Source organism: Lissotriton helveticus, chromosome 2_1 (genome assembly GCF_964261635.1).
Source record: "Lissotriton helveticus chromosome 2_1, aLisHel1.1, whole genome shotgun sequence".
In the NCBI taxonomy this organism is placed as follows: domain Eukaryota; kingdom Metazoa; phylum Chordata; class Amphibia; order Caudata; family Salamandridae; genus Lissotriton; species Lissotriton helveticus.
The window spans coordinates 71,624,962-71,639,018 of record NC_136059.1 but is presented as its reverse complement, the minus strand read 5'-3'; the positions used below and the strand labels follow the sequence as shown (position 1 = coordinate 71,639,018).

General features: G+C 49.0%; 1 protein-coding gene across 1 annotated transcript in view; it reads left to right on the top strand.

Annotated features, from left to right (window-relative positions):
* Positions 1-14,057, top strand: part of SMYD5 (SMYD family member 5) — a 186,940-nt gene that overhangs the window by 25,267 nt on the left and 147,616 nt on the right. Inside the window, exons 4-6 of the mRNA XM_078674483.1 lie at positions 3,910-4,031; positions 5,537-5,606; positions 10,099-10,203. Coding sequence (XP_078530609.1) covers positions 3,910-4,031; positions 5,537-5,606; positions 10,099-10,203 — 297 coding nt within the window. The remainder of the gene's footprint in view (positions 1-3,909; positions 4,032-5,536; positions 5,607-10,098; positions 10,204-14,057) is intronic.

Here is a 14,057-nt window from a genome sequence, read left to right as displayed (position 1 = left end):
ACGATCGAATCACCGGGGCGAGGGTGGACACATATACATTAAGAGAAGACGTGTCTGTCTGTCTCGCTCGCTTAACCTGCTTGTTGATTGTGCTTAGCTATGCCATGCCTTTCTTTTTCTGTTCTGAAAAATTCAATAAACATACTTTGAAATTAAAAAGGGTTGGGCTTAACGAGGAGCCCTGGGGGACTCCACAGGGAAGTACAAAGGGTTGAGATTCGTAGCTGCCCAACGCCACTGTCTGGGATCTATCAGATAGGAAGGCTTGTAAGATTTTTAAAGCCTTACCCTGAATTCCACAGGCCCTCAACCGGTCCACCAATAGCTTATGGTGGACCGTATCGAAGGCCGCAGAAAGATCCAATAGGATCAGGGCTGCTCTGCCCCCTGCATCCATCACCTGCCTGATATCTTCCATAGATTTAATCAGGGCGGATTCCGTGCTGTGCCCCTCTCGAAAGCCGTGTTGGGAGGAATCCAGTACATCCGCTGATTTCAGGAAGGCACTAAGTTGTGCGTTCAGGTAACCTTCTATTATTTTGGCCGGGAGGGGGAGTCTGGCAATCGGGCGATAATTGTTCATCTCCGTGATATCAAGATTGGGTTTTTTGAGCAGGGGTAGGATGGAGGCTTGCTTCCAACTAGCGGGATATTCCCCTTTCTCCAACATCTGGTTGAAGAGGGGGGTGAGAACCCTGGCAATCGCATCTGGTGCGAGTTTAGTTATTGTCGTGGGGCAGGGGTCATGAGGGGAGCCTGATTTAATTTTTAGTAGGCGACTGCTCACTTCTTTTTCCGTAATGGGCGGGAAAAATTGAAGCATGGGTTCAGGTCTGGCGGGATCGGGGGCCTCTCTCGGTGAGGAGGTCATCACTATCCTGTCTAGGGGGAGAAAGATGTTTTCCACCTTTTCACGAAAGAAGGTTGCCAAACTTTCGCAGAGTGGGAGGCTTGCTGGAATTTCAATGGGTTTGGGGTTTGCTAGGGAAGCGACCGTGAGGAAGAGTTCTTTAGGGGTATTAGTAGCGTCTTCTATCTGACTCGTGAGAAAGGCTTTTTTCGCTTGTAGGATGGATTCCTTGTAGCGTCTTTGTTCCGAGTTAAGCGTTTTTTTGTCCGATTCCCTATAGTGCATGCGCCAGATTTTTTCAAGTTTTTTGCACCTGGTTTTGTGTTCCCTTATTTGATTTGTAAACCACGGGGCGGCAGGCTTGGCCCGAGTGGAGTAGATGGTTTTGGGGGGAGCTAAGAGAAGGCAAGCCCGGTCCAGCCAGGTCTTAGCTGCTTCCTCCACGGTGTTTGAGAGAAGGGGCAATGTGTTGTTTAATGTGTTGTCTAGAGAGTCCCCAGTGATATTTTTCCATTTTCTCACTAGTTTCGGGTTGTTTCTCTTGTTAACAGATTTTTCATGGGTGGTGAGAGGGATAGAGAAGTGAACTGCTGAGTGGTCGGACCAAGAGACTGGCAGAACAGAGGAGACTTTCAGATGGACTTGATTAGAGAAGATCCCGTCTAGTGTGTGTCCTGCTCTGTGAGTAGGATCAGTTACTAGTTGTAGCATATCGATCCCCGCCAACAGGTCAGTTAGTTCCTGGGTGTCAGGAGATGTCTTGCATTCCAGATGGAAATTAAAATCACCCAGAAGAGTGAATCTTTGGGAGCAGGCTGCTGCTTCTAGTAATTTGCTCAAGGCTGCTAGAAATCTAGTTTTCTCGCCCGGGGGCCTATAAACAAGGCATCCTGTAAAGGACTGGTGATTAGAGAGGGTAAAATTGAACAACAGAGATTCGTCTAGTTCAGAGGGACCGGGTTGAAAGGAGCCTCTGATGTCTTTGTGATATATGATGGCTAAGCCGCCCCCTCTCCTCTTATCCCTATTTTGGGTGTAGCAGATAAAGTCCTGAGGGGTGGCTTTCACTATATCTGGACCTGATGCTGCATCGGTCCAGGCTTCCGTGATAAATGCAATTTTTATGCCGGTATCCTGAATGTACTCGGCAACTTCTAAGCTGTGCTTAACAAGAGACCTCGTATTGAGGAGGAGGCATTTTGCCAGTGGGTAGTTGGTTGTAGAGCAGGAAGACTGGTCTCTTAGTTGAGCAATTGGTAGCCAGAGAGGTTTGAGCAATGGTGACAGGCACTTGGGGCAGTGGGAAGGCATAGGAAGGTGTTTGGTCCCGGGATCCCAGATATTGCCGTCCCTACATGGATGTACGATGTTTATGGCTAGGAGCGTGTCTCTGTTGTAGACAAGCCTGGGTAATGGGTAGGGTGTGGGAGCGACAGGGGGACTGGCCCTGGGCGCGGGTCTGGCGCGGACGAGCGCAGACGGGCTCGCCTTTGGCGAGCCTTCGGCGCGCCGCCGGCGCGCCCGCTGCGCTCGTCCGCTGCGCTTCCTCATGAGGGGGGCCATATAAAGAAGAAAGGGCGGGAGGGGCGGAGCACTGCACTGCTCGGCCGGCTCCCAACCCGAAATGGCGGCACCCTCCGGAGCGGATCGCCTCCAGACGAGGGTTCGAGTGCCCAGAACACCAAATCCAAAGTTACAAAAGGCACAGATAAACACCAGTGTGCTTAGCTGAATCGCGTCAGAAATAAAATCAATTTTTAAAACAGTGTCAAAACAGTGCCTGATTCGCTATAGTTTTTTTATTCTAAATGTCCCGGCTTCCGCCTCAGGACGCTAGCTCCCCGCACCGAGACTATCAAGTCAGTCTCATGCGAGAAGAGTCACGATTTTAAAGAAGAAAGGGCGGGAGGGGCGGAGCACTGCACTGCTCGGCCGGCTCCCAACCCGAAATGGCGGCACCCTCCGGAGCGGATCGCCTCCAGACGAGGGTTCGAGTGCCCAGAACACCAAATCCAAAGTTACAAAAGGCACAGATAAACACCAGTGTGCTTAGCTGAATCGCGTCAGAAATAAAATCAATTTTTAAAACAGTGTCAAAACAGTGCCTGATTCGCTATAGTTTTTTTATTCTAAATGTCCCGGCTTCCGCCTCAGGACGCTAGCTCCCCGCACCGAGACTATCAAGTCAGTCTCATGCGAGAAGAGTCACGATTTTAAAGAAGAAAGGGCGGGAGGGGCGGAGCACTGCACTGCTCGGCCGGCTCCCAACCCGAAATGGCGGCACCCTCCGGAGCGGATCGCCTCCAGACGAGGGTTCGAGTGCCCAGAACACCAAATCCAAAGTTACAAAAGGCACAGATAAACACCAGTGTGCTTAGCTGAATCGCGTCAGAAATAAAATCAATTTTTAAAACGGTGTCAAAACAGTGCCTGATTCGCTATAGTTTTTTTATTCTAAATGTCCCGGCTTCCGCCTCAGGACGCTAGCTCCCCGCACCGAGACTATCAAGTCAGTCTCATGCGAGAAGAGTCACGATTTTAAAGAAGAAAGGGCGGGAGGGGCGGAGCACTGCACTGCTCGGCCGGCTCCCAACCCGAAATGGCGGCACCCTCCGGAGCGGATCGCCTCCAGACGAGGGTTCGAGTGCCCAGAACACCAAATCCAAAGTTACAAAAGGCACAGATAAACACCAGTGTGCTTAGCTGAATCGCGTCAGAAATAAAATCAATTTTTAAAACAGTGTCAAAACAGTGCCTGATTCGCTATAGTTTTTTTATTCTAAATGTCCCGGCTTCCGCCTCAGGACGCTAGCTCCCCGCACCGAGACTATCAAGTCACTAGTGAATGCACTACTATGTCAAACGTGGATTCCTTGAATCCTGTCCTTCACAGGCACTGTATAAAGAGATATAGCTTTTCTATAAGACTCTACATACCCAGCACTACACAAGGGTGACCTACATGCTTCTGTGCTCCAGCGTGGAGTATTCTAGCTTCTCCTGAATACAGTTCTTTGGGGCTGACCACAAACGGTACACGCTTTTTTTATCTTATTCAGGTGGTATACTGCAGTGCCTCCTGCCAGACATCTGCCTATGACCAGTATCACAAAGCACTCTGCCTTGGAGCTTCCCGCGAGGACCCAAAACACCCTCTGAACAAACTTCAGGAGGCCTGGAGGTAGGTGAATTTCACTTGTTCCCACCAATGATCCTTGCATGGCTGTGACAGCAGCAGAGACACCAGGGGGACTAACAAAATAGAACCATTTTCAGCTTCCTGGGAAATTAATTTTTCTACTCTTTTGTATTTTAGTTAAAATCAATTGCTCTCCTTTTTCTTCCCAGCGGCATTATAGTTAGTTGTATTTCAGACACATGTCAGACTCAGTCCCTTTCCACCAGCCTTGATTTTACCTTTTCGAGCAGCCCTTGATTTTACTACGTCCTTGTTTCTCCCACACACCGGGCACCGGTGCCTGTATCTGCATCTTTCAGACCTGCTCAGAGGTGAGGAAGGCCCATGTCTTCACTGCTGATACCCTTTCAGAATGAAGGGTCTTTGCATTCCAGAGCTTTCCTCTCCAGCATCTAGGATCCTCGTTACCATGCGTGAAGCAGGGCATCAAAGATCTCCTTTTGTGCCAATGTTCGGTGAAAAGTGTTTACCAATACATCGCAACCCACTTACCTTGTTAAATGAACGTTTAGTAACACAGTTGATTCATGGCCATTCATTTTATTTATTTGCTTTTCATAGTTGACCATTTAGAAACGACGCATAACCGCGTTTTGTCATTGAACCTAAAAGCAAGGTGGTGCTATGCTATATTCATGTTGAGGAAATCCATTTACTTTCTTCCCTAGCCATTGCCACCTGACTTCAGCCATGGTGTCCTGTCACTGGAGAGACCCTGAGAGCAGCCTGCTAGTATAATGTTTACAAAGTCCATCCTGTGCTTTAAGAAATCAGCTATTTCTCTCGAGAGTCTACAGCTTGCCTCCTCAGTAGTTGTCCATTACATTGCCCAAGTCAGTAGCGATTCCTGACCTTTATTCTGATGCCGTGACATACCTACAGATTTCCTCTCTTTCTTTTCTTGGTGGATGTCACTAAAGGTGGGGGTGTGTAAGGACCAGATATTTATCTGAACCCATCTAACAGTTGAGATCCACATGGATATGCTTTTTTATTACTAAAGCAATCTCCCTTGCTTCTGCCTGAGCAGCAGGGGCCTGGTCAGGCATTGTGGCCTTTCTCTGTAGTCTCTCCAGCTTTAGTGGACCTTTTCACAGATGATATCCAATTCGATCCTTTAATCCAGGTCTTCAGATAAACAGCCTTCATTGTGATAACGGCAGACTTGTAAAGGCAAGCTAGTATTTGTATTCTGCCTCTATGAACAAAAGCACTCTTTGTTATCCGAGGAATTGATAATTTGGTGTTCAATTGCCCCCTGGCAGTCTTTAATGTGAGATATCTCAATTGGGGTTTTATTTAATTTTTTAAACATCAAGTATTGTAGCCATACTGGGTTTGTTGTCCAGCAACTCTTTACTGCTGAAAGAAAATGGAGGGCTGTCATTCTCTGTATTGCTGCTCAGAAAATAAAAGCGGGTAACTGTTTTGCTTTTCCAGTTGTGCAGCTATGTTTTCTTTTCTTTCTTTTATTCGTTCCCTGACAGAAATATTCACTTCCCTCCCGAAACTGCAAGCATCATGCTGATGGCGCGAATGGTTGCCACTGTGAAGCAGGTAGGCGGACGCGTTTCTAGGGGAGGTGGGGAATGCATGTGTCCAGCTCAGAGCATGCAAGATGATTTCAGCACTTTTTAGGCATATTATGCAAACATAGCGCTCCTGAAAGTCGCCAGTGCAGCACTCTGTAAATTGAAAGTTTCTTTTAAACTTCCGCATCCTACTCGAGGGCAGTAAATCACTTCTCAGTGCACTAAATGCACGCTAGAGATATTTAGAAGACAGTAGTACAAACCGAGCTGATGAGGCATCATATTTGGGGGACAGTTTGTTGTCTCTACTTGGACTGCAAGTCTAATGAAGCAAATTCTGGTAAAGTGAACCTGTCGTTAAAAATGCACAACACCCCCAGGCCATCCCAGATAGTCTGTGCTGCACACATGTGAGCTACTCAGAGGTAGCTGGAGAGCAGCTGCCCCGCATCAGACTTTATCCCCACCTCTAATTCCCAACAGTCTTCCTGCCCTCCCTTCCCTGAGGGGATGATTGCAGGTAAATACTCTGCCCACAGAGCGGTATAAAACAAAACTAAATGCCAGGGATATTAAATGAATGGTGGTGGTCGGCCCATCCTGATATAGGGCTGCAACTCCACTTCTAAAGCCCCACAGTCTTTCTGCTCCCCCAAGCCTAGAGCGCTCCATCACCATGGCAACCAAGAGGAAATTTGTATTCTTTTGGGCATAGTTTTGACATATGGGCTGACACAGCAAATTCCAATTTCCACTCACTTGCCATGATGATTGGCTGCACTCTTCAGGTTCTGGGTCAGCTGCTGATCAGGAAACCCTACCAACCCTTGACATTTCTGAAATCTAGAAATTCATGCGAATACAGGGTGGTTTTGCTGTGTGAATCCTACATTTTCTTACTGAGAATGCCCTATACACCATTCCATTTTGTGGGCTAAAATCGTGCATTTTCCTCAATGTTCTGCAAAGGAAAGTTCCAGAATCTGCAGTGATCGAGAACATTCCTACCACCAAGCTTTCCCCCACTTCTCCCACTACAATCGATACCCCACTTGTGTGGGTAGGCCCATCACCCACGACAGAAAAGATGAAAACTGGGACCATCGGATGTCAATGTGGTCTTCACATGGTCCCTGGTTTGACGCATTTTTGTCTTGCGTAATCTGGCCAACCACACAAGTGATGCAATCCATGTCAGTCACACTACCCTGGAATTCCCTTGGTGTCGGGTTTTCAGAAATGTTATGGGTTAATAAATTTCATTGGGTGTTACCCGACTCGGACCCAAAGACCACCGCTATCCACATCGCCAAAATGCATCCATTTTTCAGGCAAAAACTGTGTATCCATATGGCATTTCGGGGCATTTCTTGTCTCAGGTGCTAGGCCTATCCACACAAGTGGGCTACCGTTTTCATCTGGGATACAGAATAGTAGAGCATTTTTATTATCAATTGAATTTCTCCCTATTTTTTTGCTTCTAAACCTAAGCCAGTGTGCAAGAAAGAACACATTTTGCAAAATGCCCTCTGAATCATATGCTAGTATGGGTAACTCCCAAATTTATGCTTGTACAAATGGCCACTATTCCTAAACGTAGTATCTTGGGTACCTTTAAAAAAAAATGCATAGGTTTCTTTCATACCCATTTTTCATTCATTTGATTTTGCCCAATTAATTTATGTGTGATCAGTATACAGTGAAAAATCATTGCAAGCTGCAGCTTAGTTGTTGGCTCTGAGCATCACGTGTTCAACGTATTCTATACATCCCTGCGACCAGGAAGGTCAGATGGACCTATGATAAAATATTTTTTGTAAATCTGTCTAGAAGAACTGGATTCCAGACTTACGATCTCCAGATGGGGGTCCCTAGGGCGATGTCCGCCACTTTTCAACTGACCTGGGTTGAGAGGCGCATGCTCGTTGTGAATGGATGGAGGGCATATACCTGTTCCTGCTGCCACTCCTGGAGGAAAGCATACGTGGCCGCTAGCTAAAGTACTTTGGGACTTGGAAGTTCAGGCGAGCCAAAAAAAGATCCACGTATACTGGCTCCATCTTACGCAAAGTGCTTGGAACACTGATGGGTGTAAGTGCCAGAGACTTGCATCCTAAATGTGCCAGGACTGTCAATCGGCTACCTGATTGACCGCTCCCAGTGGGTGTTCTGCTGACACCGAGATCGGATGCTCTAGGCAATAGTCCCAAAGGGTTCGGGCCTGATCCAACAAATTCTTGGATCACGATCCCCCAAGATAGTTTATGTAGAGGATTGCTGCTACATTGTCCATTTTGAGGACACTTTAGTTTATGGAGTGGTGCTGGTGGGGTTGGTGGGGGTGGGAGGGCCCTCCCAGAGGTACTAGGGACATAAACCCTAGGGTGTCTTCCCTCCCAGGGAGGGGTTTAAAACCGCGTTCTGCGTATTGCTGCAATTTCCTCTCCAGGGGGCCGCCTGCAGAACTTCTTTAGATATAGAAGTGTCCACGACCTCACAGAAGCGGTCATCAATGGTGAGGTATGTCGCACTCTCCTCCTCCTAGTGAATGGCTAGGCACTAGGCTTACTAATAATAAAGAAGCTGGGATCTCAAGCCAGTCAACTGAGGGGGTAACAAGTGGTATCTTCCCTGCACAGTATGTTAACCCTTGGGGCCAGTGACAGGGTTGCTAGGCCTCATGACACTATGCACCCTGTGCAATCAATAGGGTAGGGACACGCCTGGGCTAGTGTCCTAAGAATTGTAAACACCAAGCTCGCTAAGCACCAATAATACAGACCCTCCTTAAGCGTGTCGGACCTCCAGGCATACGGCTGTACTGCTGTATTTGAAGCAAATAGGCTACAGTCGTTTGACAGGATGCAGCTCCCTAGGGGGCTGCCGCGCCACACCGCAAGGCCCCAGGTGCCGCTGTTCTTCAAACCAACACAAATAGCGGCAATGGAGGAGCGACTATCGGTCCTGTGGCCCCGCAATAATTGGCAAAGCAATTTTAACCACTTGAACAAAAGATCAAACAGAAAAAGCATACATAGAAGCAAAAGCCGGAGGCACTTAACTCTGCTGCGGAGCAGAGACGAAAGAGGGGGCGGTGACAGCAACGGAGGATTATTAAGGGTTCCTGCCTCTATTTGATTGGAGATTGTTTTGTTATTGGAATGTTGACTTCTTCCCTAAGGTTTGTGGGAAACGAAGTCTTTTTGCTGTTCACATAATGGCTGCTGTTAATAAAGAGAAGCGAAAATGCAGTGTAATCTTCTTCTCCAGTCCTGACCTAGAATTCACAAACCTGGGTACCTTTAGAATTCCCAACATGTGGGTAAATAATTATGCATAATTGGCCTGGAAACCATGTGTGGAAAAAAAAGGTTATGAAGGCTTAAGCTCAAAGTGCACCAAACATAAAAAAGGGTACTGGGAGGTCACCTCAGCAGTATATTTCCTCCTTTCTCTGCCAATGCTTGTTTCAAGCTCAAACTGGCTGCTCCTCAGGATCTCATGGGATTGCAGTAAGTCAATGGTGCAATGATGGTGATCAGGCACTGAAAAGGCTCTTTAACTAGCAGTGCTAAGCACAGCTGCTCCGGCTGTCGGCAAGATACCTGTCCAGCGAGATGTATAAAAGAGAGGAACCTGATAAGATATCTGCTTTAGTGGCACTTTCAGTAAAAGTCTCTCATCCCCCAAGTGCTTGAACACTTTTATTCCCATGGTTCTGTTACCCTAATTTGCTACTCTGCTTAGAAGGGGACGATTTCCCAACTCCATGGGTCTGCAGTGAAGAATGATCTACTCAATCCCATCCTGGCATGAGCTCTGCATAGATGGCCCTCTCCCTTCCCAGTATTCTTAGGGGGTGAAGTGGGTGATGTTCATACTGGCCCTTATTTTATTCTATTTTTGCCACAGCCTTCAAAACAATTGATGATCATCTACTGGTCTCTGGAATAAGCCAAGCAGAGTTTTGACATACAATATTATTTTGGCTTCAGTCCTTACTTGGATCTCAGGCAGGCACTTTACCTCCTTTTGGGTCCAGCGCTCAGGTGCACTATGGGAAACCCCAGTTCAGGCTTTTTTTCCATTGGGATTCTTGGTGAAACACTTGCAAGTGAAACATTTATTCAAAATTCAGCCCAAATACAGTGGGTTAGTCTCTGACATTTCCAAATGCCCTTTCTGATTCCAATCAAAATGAGATTTCGATTTGACTTGCAAGGGGAATGGCCTGCTTCTTAGTTCTCTTTTCTTAATGGTGGTAGGGCTTGTATTCTGTGCTCTTGTGGATTTGTGGGGCACAGTTGTTAGTTTTCTACGTGAAAAGAGCATAAATGGAATTGTGACTCATTATTTGGGTCTGTACAAGTGGTTCTGTATTTTGTATACGAGTTGTCATTTTAATGTTTTTTTTTTAATTCTAGTTTGCGGTCTTTCGTTGCTGTGGTACACATCACACTTGGACATGTTGACCACACAACAGGTTCTCGCCTAACTTCTGGGGTTTACCTTTTCAGGCAAAGGACAAGGATCGGTGGGTGAATCTCTTCTCACAGTTCTGCAGTAAGACTGCCAATGAGGAGGAGGAGATTGTCCACAAGCTCCTGGGAGACAAGTTTAAGGTATGGCTACACAAATTACCAGAAAGTATGCTTCACATAGGTTTTTGTGTTTCCTCTCATTAGGTTCTCTCGGATTTGCTGTCTCACGGCTGCCACCAGTCCATTGCCATCCCCACCCACTTGCATTCTTTTTGTTCATTCTAATAATGATAATGACAGCTACTTTTTGCATAGCTCTTCATATTTACATGTAGCCATGTCTGGGCAACATAAATACTATGCGCGATTGCTATATTTCCTGGTACTCCAGACAAGTATTCTATTTTTTTTCTTGGATTTTAATTCTAAATCTTTCATCGCTTTGCTTTTCAGTTTCTCGAGTATTAAACATCTTTTATTTTATTTTCCACCAGTGACATGTTTCTAACATTTCATAAATGAAAGATAAGAGCCCCAAAATAGGAAGACATTGTGGTCTATTGCTTATTCCCAGCTACATCAAATGTGTGAGTGATTTTGGACAGTTTGATGTACCCTGAATATTCCAGTTCCATGCAGCGGCAAAATTAAATTTGGCATTGATGTTAATAGACACAATCATTTATTTCATATATCACCATCCTTACAGTGCTCTCCAGCCATCTGTTTTGCACCTGTAAGTTTCTCTTTCCACTGGCCTCCATTATTTTGTGTAAAATATGACAATCTGACATGCTTTCATACCCCAAGGATACAACTTCTTCTCTGGATGAGAAGATACCACGACTTTCCTGGACTATTGGGTGAGTGTGGAGGGACCCCTGCTCCGAAGGTGGCCTGTCTTATGCCACTGCCCGGAATTAGGCGGAGGACATGCCCTCTTTGGACGAGGCTGTGTCATTCCTTGGACACGTTTCTGACCCTTAGAGAGTCTGTATAAAACCCTGAACTTTAAAGAGCCTGTTTAATTTCAGGACAAGGGGAGGCTACGTCTTTCCTGCATCTTGGTGGCGGCTGTGTCTTTCCTGCATCTGGGTGGAGGCTGTGTCTTTCCTGCATCTGGGTGGAGGCTGTGTCTTTCCTGCATCTGGGTGGAGGCTGTGTCTTTCCTGCATCTGGGTGGAGGCTGTGTTTTATTTATTTATTTATTTGCAGTTTTATATAGCGCTGGCTAGACCCAGAGGTATTGGAGCGCTCTACATGAGGATCAGTGAGTTACAGGATTACAAAAATCACAGTTACAAGTAAAGGCATAGGAGAAAAACATGGGTGGAGGCTGGGTCTTCTCCGCACCTGGGTGGAGTCTGTGTCATCCCCGCACCTGGGTGGAGTCTGCGTCATCCCCGCTCCTGGGTGGAGTCTGCGTCTTCCCCACACCTGGGTGGAGGCTGCGTCTTCCCCGCACCTGGGTGGAGGTTGCGTCTCACCCGCACCTGGGTGGAGGCTGCGTCCTCCCCGTACCTGGGTGGAGGCTGCGTCTTCCCCGCACCTGGGTTGGAGGCTGCGTCTTCCCCGCACCTGGGTGGAAGCTGCGTCTTCCCCCACCTGGGTGAAGGCTGCGTCTTCCCCGCACCTGGGTGGAGGCTGCGTCTTCCCCGCACCTGGGTGGAGGCTGCGTCTTCCCCGCACCTGGGTGGAGGCTGCGTCTTCCCCGCACCTGGGTGGAGGCTGCGTCTTCCCCGCACCTGGGTGGAGGCTGCGTCTTCCCCGCACCTGGGTGGAGGCTGCGTCTTCCCCGCACCTGGGTGGAGGCTGCGTCTTCCCCGCACCTGGGTGGAGGCTGCGTCTTCCCCGCACCTGGGTGGAGGCAGCGTCTTTCACGCACCTGGGTGGAGGCTGCGTCTTCCCCACACCTGGGTGGAGGCTGCGCTTTCCCCGCACCGGGGCTGAGGCTGCGCTTTCCCCGCACCGGGCTGGGGCTGCGCTTTCCCCGCACCTGGGTTGGAGGCTGCGTCTTCCCCGCACCTGGGTTGGAGGCTGCGTCTTCCCCACACCTGGGTGGAGGCTGCGTCTTCCCCCACCTGGGTGGAGGTTGCGTCTCACCCGCACCTGGGTGGAGGCTGCGTCCTCCCCGTACCTAGGTGGAGGCTGCGTCTTCCCCGCACCTGGGAGGAGGCTGAGTCTTTCACGCACCTGGGTCTAGGCTGCGTCTTCCCCACATCTGGGTGGAGGCTGCGCTTTCCCCGCACCGGGGCTGAGGCTGCGCTTTCCCCACACCGGGCTGGGGCTGCGCTTTCCCCGCACCTGGGCTGAGGCTGCGCCTTCCCCGCACCTGGGCTGAAGCTGCGCTTTCCCCGCACCGGGGCTGAGGCTGCGCCTTCCCTGCACCTGGGTTGGAGGCTGCATCTTCCCCGCACCTGGGTTGGAGGCTGCGTCTTCCCCCACCTGGGTGAAGGCTGCGCCTTCCCCGCACCTGGGTTGGAGGCTGCGTCTTCCCCGCACCTGGGTTGGAGGCTGCGTCTTCCCCGCACCTGGGTGGAGGCTGCGTCATCCCCGCACCTGGGTGGAGGCTGCGTCTTCCCCGCACCTGGGTGGAGGCTGCGTCTTCCCCGCACCTGGGTGGAGGCTGTGTCTTCCCTAAACCTACGGGAGGAAGCATCTTTCCCCGCACCTGGGTGGAGGCTGCGTCTTCCCCGCACCTGGGTGGAGGCTGCGTCTTCCCCGCACCTGGGTTGTGGAAAAGTCAGCCCATACCGCTCCTGATGCCCAGGCTGCTGGCGCAAGACGCCTCTTAGTTCCCATCTTGAACAATTAACAAATAAAGAGACGGGCGCTGGAAGCAGGGAAACAAGAACAGAGTTTTATTTCTCATGAGGAGAGCCTGTTCTTTCGGACACTCGCATAGTGTCTTCAGGAGGTGCTCTAACAAGTTTCTCTGGGGCTTCGTCTTTTATACACATGTTTATGATGCACAAACATTCCTTATTACAATAAAGACATTGTGAAGTAAGGAAAAAAGACATCCCCGGTACCCCCCCAGTTCCGGCTCATTCCAACACGTGGCTACAGTAGAGGTCCTCACCCCCCATACAATAGGAGGGGGCTATCACGCAGCTGAGTGTTCCGCTGATTTCTTTGGAATGTGTGCGCCTGATCGAATCTCAGGGGTGGGGAGGTCATGATCAATAGTAGCTCCTTTGAAGAGGGGCGAGTGCATACAGTAGCGGGCAATAAACTGTATCCTCAGGCTAAGGGATGACCAGCGGTCCGTGCAGACAATCGGGCTCAGAGGAAGGGGTCATCAAAGGAGAGATATTCATGAAAGGAAGGATCAGTGTGGACAATCGAGCGTAGAGGAAGGGTTTATCAAAAGAGGGGTATTCATGGAAGGAAAGGAGGTGTTGGTCAGGCGCGGGGTGTGATTCCCAGAGACAGTCATGCGGAAGGGGAGGGTTCATGACTTGTGCATGTGAGAGCGGGGGCAGCCAGGGTGCATGGGGGATGCTTGCAGGGTCAGGGAAGTGCGCTGACGAGCGATCGTGAACAGGGAGACCATGGTACCTAAAATGGCTGTCGTGTATGTTCATACGTGAGTCTGAGGAATGGGCAAGATGGCGCAGATGATGTTCAGTACACAAACTAAAATTCCACAGTCCTCCCTTTTAACATGTCTCGCCAGCTTGTCAATTCGGATCTATCCCCATAAGACCACGTATTTCTATCTCATAGAGGGCATTCAAGTGCTCAGTTCTAAAGTCCAAAGTCTTAGGGCACATACAGTTAGAAATGAGCGAACACAAAGGTGGCAAACATTGAATACCTAGGCAACACCCACACAGTACCACGACTGGTATCAGTATAAATGTACATCAACATACAGTAAAAAGTGCTCTGATACCTTCGGGTCTTGTCAGTGCTATATGAGACTTTTGGAAAACTAAATACATGAGTGACCGATGAAACCTTTTTGAAAGCAGTACAAAAATGGCTGAGGG